Genomic DNA, 3965 nt, shown 5'->3' on the forward strand with positions numbered 1-3965 from the left:
GACATCCAAAGTTAGGCTGCCATCCTGAATCTAGGATCCACCCATCTTGTCACATGTGTTCCCCCAATACCTCCCCTCCTATTGCATGGATACCCCTGGATCGTCCCCCGTCTCATTACTGTAATACCCATAGCACAACCCCTTCCTGTAATGTATGTCTTTACCTGTAATTAGGGGGCTTGCACGCCCCCCCCCAAAGATATATAAGCCTTGGTTAGCAATAAAGTAGCTCTTCCTGTCCTCTTGCCCAGTCCTCACTCCCCTGTTCCTTTCCCCGTGTCCCCCTTCCCCTCCCCCTCTCCTGCTCCCCCCATCTCCATATGGACCACCAAGTGAGGCTGAGGTGAGCATGCTACCATGAAATGTGTCTGACTCCATTATTTCAATCTCTCTTCTATCTCTCATGCTATGACTTTACTATAATCTTTACTTATTATCACTGTAAAATTGCGCCTATTGAACCCACATTAGTTGTGGGGGCTGGCCTTTCCCCCACAAGAACTGACTTGATTGCAGTGGCCTTGGGTTTTGGCCTGGTATCTAAGTCGAAGGTGCAGTTGAAATTTCACATCAGTGACAAGCTGATTTTATAACAGAAGAGTACAAGACGGAGTCACTTCGGACAAACTTCGGCCTTACTTAGCCTTTGTTATCATCAATTACCAGCTACTCATGGCCTCGGTTTTAAAATGTTCATCTTCCTCATCTTGTCCACTTGCCCCTCAGCTTTTGCATTATCCCCTTGGCACGGGTTGTCTTCCTCTGGGAATGCCAGAGCATCTGTCACCTTCTATTTGTTTCTGGTAATCTAATCCCAGGGTGGGAAAGGGCCTGTGGTTCTAGATTTTTATTCGCTAATGTACTGTCAGCAAATGGAACCAGCCAGTATCCAGTAAGTATTTGTTGACCTTATTGCTGGGCGCTGCCCCAGAAGGTCAAGGCTGTATTGTACTCTCAGTCCGAGGGATGCAGGCGCGATGCTAGGGGCGGCGTGGGCTTCACACCGAAGAGGTCCAGAGACCGCACGGAGGAACACATTCGTCGGCTCGGCTACGGGAACCATTGCCCTTCACGCTCCAAGCCCCGGGCCTCGGCCTCCGTAGCGCCCAGCGGCGGCCCGCGTGACCAGGAGCGCCGCACCTCTCAGGTGCCCTGGCCCGTAGTGCCGGCTCCCATCCGGCCTTGCGCGCCGCTGCGAGGCCGGCGCAGGCGCGCTGCGGAGGGCGGCCCGCGCAGGCGCGCTGCGGAGGGCGGCCCGCGCAGGCGCGCTGCGGAGGGCGGCCCGCGCAGGCGCCGTTCGGAGCGCTGCGGAGGATGGCAGGTGTCACAGCCCGGCGGCGGCCGACAATGGGCTGCTCGGAGCTGCTGCTGCTGGCGTTGTGCGCCGCGGGTGCCCGAGCGCTTTACTTCCACATTGGCGAGACGGAGAAGCGCTGCTTCATCGAGGAGATCCCTGACGAGACCATGGTCATCGGTCAGGCGGGTGTGAGGGTGAAGAGGGCCCTTCTCCCCCTCCGACCCCCTCCTGCCCCGCCCCGGGAGCATCGTGTCACTTTTACCCCCTATCCAGCGGCCTGACATTGCCCCGAGGAAGCCAGGTCAGCGGGCGGTGGGACCTAGCTGGGTTGGCCAGGCCCAAGGGCGCCTGCTGCCCGCAGCCGTGCTCGACGAGACGCGGCAGCTCGCCTGCGTCCGCCGTGCGCTCCAGTGCACCAGTAGAGCGTAGGGAGCCGGGTGGAGAAGGAGACTCTGCAGCTTGTGATTGGCCTGTCTGCTCTACAGGGAACTATCGCACCCAGATGTGGGATAAGCAAAAAGAGGCGTACCTGCTCTCCACGCCTGGCCTGGGGATGCACGTAGAAGTGAAGGACCCCGAAGGGAAGGTAAAGCCTACGTACCGCTAGCAACCCAGCCAGCAGGTAACTTGTAGGTGACTTCCAGCCTTTCCGCCGTGTGGGACGTTATGAGCGGGCCTTAACCCTGAAGGTCAGAGTACACGGAGCAGTCAGCGTAAAGGCGAAGGCAGGTGCTTGGGGCAGAATGGTCATTGAGGGCTGTGTTGCAGGTGGTGCTCTCGCGGCAGTATGGCTCAGAGGGCCGGTTCACTTTCACGTCCCATACTCCTGGTGACCATCAGATCTGCCTGCATTCCAACTCTACCAGAGTGGCTCTCTTTGCTGGTGGAAGACTGGTAAGAGGATTTATTTTCTCATTGGCTGTAGCGTGGAATCGCTCACTTGTTTTCAGACTTTTGTTTGACTGCCCTCATCCACTGCCCTAGATTCAGGAGCAGGAGGTGATTCCACAGAGACCACGTTTGAGCTGAAGCAGACTTTGGGAAGCCTCACCATTCAGACATCATAATGTCAACGTGTTTCTGACTTTGTTACTTTTGGGCTCCTGTGCTGTTTCCTTTTAGCGTGTGCACCTAGACATCCAGGTTGGAGAACATGCCAACAATTACCCTGAGATTGCTGCCAAGGATAAACTGACAGAGCTGCAGCTCCGAGCCCGCCAGCTGCTTGATCAAGTGGAACAGATCCAGAAGGAGCAAGATTACCAGCGGGTAAGTGTGTATTTCCTTGTACATGGAGATCGAAGCTTCTGTTTGGTGCCTTCCCCACTTAGGCGGTCATGTCTTGAGAGAATGGAAGGTAGGGTATCGGTCCAGACAGGCATGGTTAAGCTCTAATGCAAATGAAGGCCTCAGTAAACAGAGGAAAATGTACACTTGAGTATTAGTCATTGTCCCATCGCTTTTAAAGCGTGTGGAGGGATCGTAAGGTCCTGTCCTTAGGGGCAATCTCTGGAGAAGCAACAGCACACAAACGAATATTCCAGAAGGCATTTAGTCCTTGAGTTGAGTCGTATTACGAAAGGAAAGGACCTGACAACGGCCCGTGACTGTTTCTCCTTCACATTTAACTGTGCCCTTGTCCCATGCAGTATCGTGAAGAACGCTTCCGTCTGACCAGCGAGAGCACCAACCAGAGGGTCCTGTGGTGGTCCATTGCTCAGACCGTCATCCTCATTCTCACTGGCATCTGGCAGATGCGTCACCTCAAGAGTTTCTTTGAGGCCAAGAAGCTGGTGTGATCACCTCTTTCCATATGCCCCTCCTTCGATCACCTCCATACTTTAGCCACCTGGATTTTGAGGCAGGGAGGTGGGGGAAGGAGGGCAAGGGATGAAAAAAAATAACGTAAGCCACATTGGTTCCGTTGCAACAACCATTCAAATCAACTATGTGCTGATAATAATTCTCATAAACATGGGACATTGGTCAAAGATTTCAAAATGCTGTTTCAGGATTTATGAAGAGTCTGAATTGACCCAGGACTGAGTTTTACTTCTTTTACATCCAGTCATACTCCTTTGCCCTTTAAAAAATGAACAAATGAAAAATCTTTTCTACTCTGTTCATCTATTTATACAGTAGGTGACTAGAGGACCTACTAAAAAGGTCCCTGATCACCACTCCCTAATCAGTCCTGGGTTCACTCAGTTACAGTAAATGTAAATAAGGGTCAGATCGTTGGCCCCACAGGATTGATTTTTTTTCCTATCAGAACTATTTTTTGATAAATTATATATTTTCCTTCCTAGTTGAAATGCTGCCTGTTTGTATAGCTGCAAACACTAATACAGTCTGTTCTGCATTATATGTTTATCTGTACATTTTTGATAACTACCATAGCAGTTCAGTGGTCTATGGGCCAGAATGCAGGCATCACAGCTGTTGGCAGTGCCTTATCAGCGGACGAAGCACAGCATCTCTTAGGTACTCGTGATTTCCATCGCATAGATCGCCTCCAAGTAAAAGGTGAAGTGATGACACTTGAAGAGCTAGCAGAAAACTGTATTCTCACTTCCATTTAATTTTTTTTAGAGTATAAATGTTTTCTTAGTGACCAGATTTGATTCTTTATCTAGATGTTTCCAGTGAAATAAAATGTGTTGTAATA

The 3965-nt window shown here is 51.6% G+C and overlaps 1 protein-coding gene across 1 annotated transcript; it reads left to right on the forward strand.

Annotated features, from left to right (window-relative positions):
• The first annotated feature begins 1312 nt into the window (after positions 1-1312).
• Positions 1313-3965, forward strand: TMED4 (transmembrane p24 trafficking protein 4). The gene is made up of 5 exons (XM_004708068.2): positions 1313-1474; positions 1783-1883; positions 2066-2191; positions 2420-2566; positions 2947-3965. The coding sequence occupies exons 1-5, from the start codon at positions 1315-1317 to the stop codon at positions 3094-3096; spliced, it is 684 nt and encodes a 227-aa protein (XP_004708125.1). The 5' UTR covers positions 1313-1314; the 3' UTR covers positions 3097-3965.

The sequence above is a fragment of the Echinops telfairi genome, unplaced genomic scaffold (assembly GCF_000313985.2).
Source record: "Echinops telfairi isolate 266 unplaced genomic scaffold, ASM31398v2 ScPeMD7_7;HRSCAF=31, whole genome shotgun sequence".
Taxonomy (NCBI): Eukaryota; Metazoa; Chordata; class Mammalia; order Afrosoricida; family Tenrecidae; genus Echinops; species Echinops telfairi.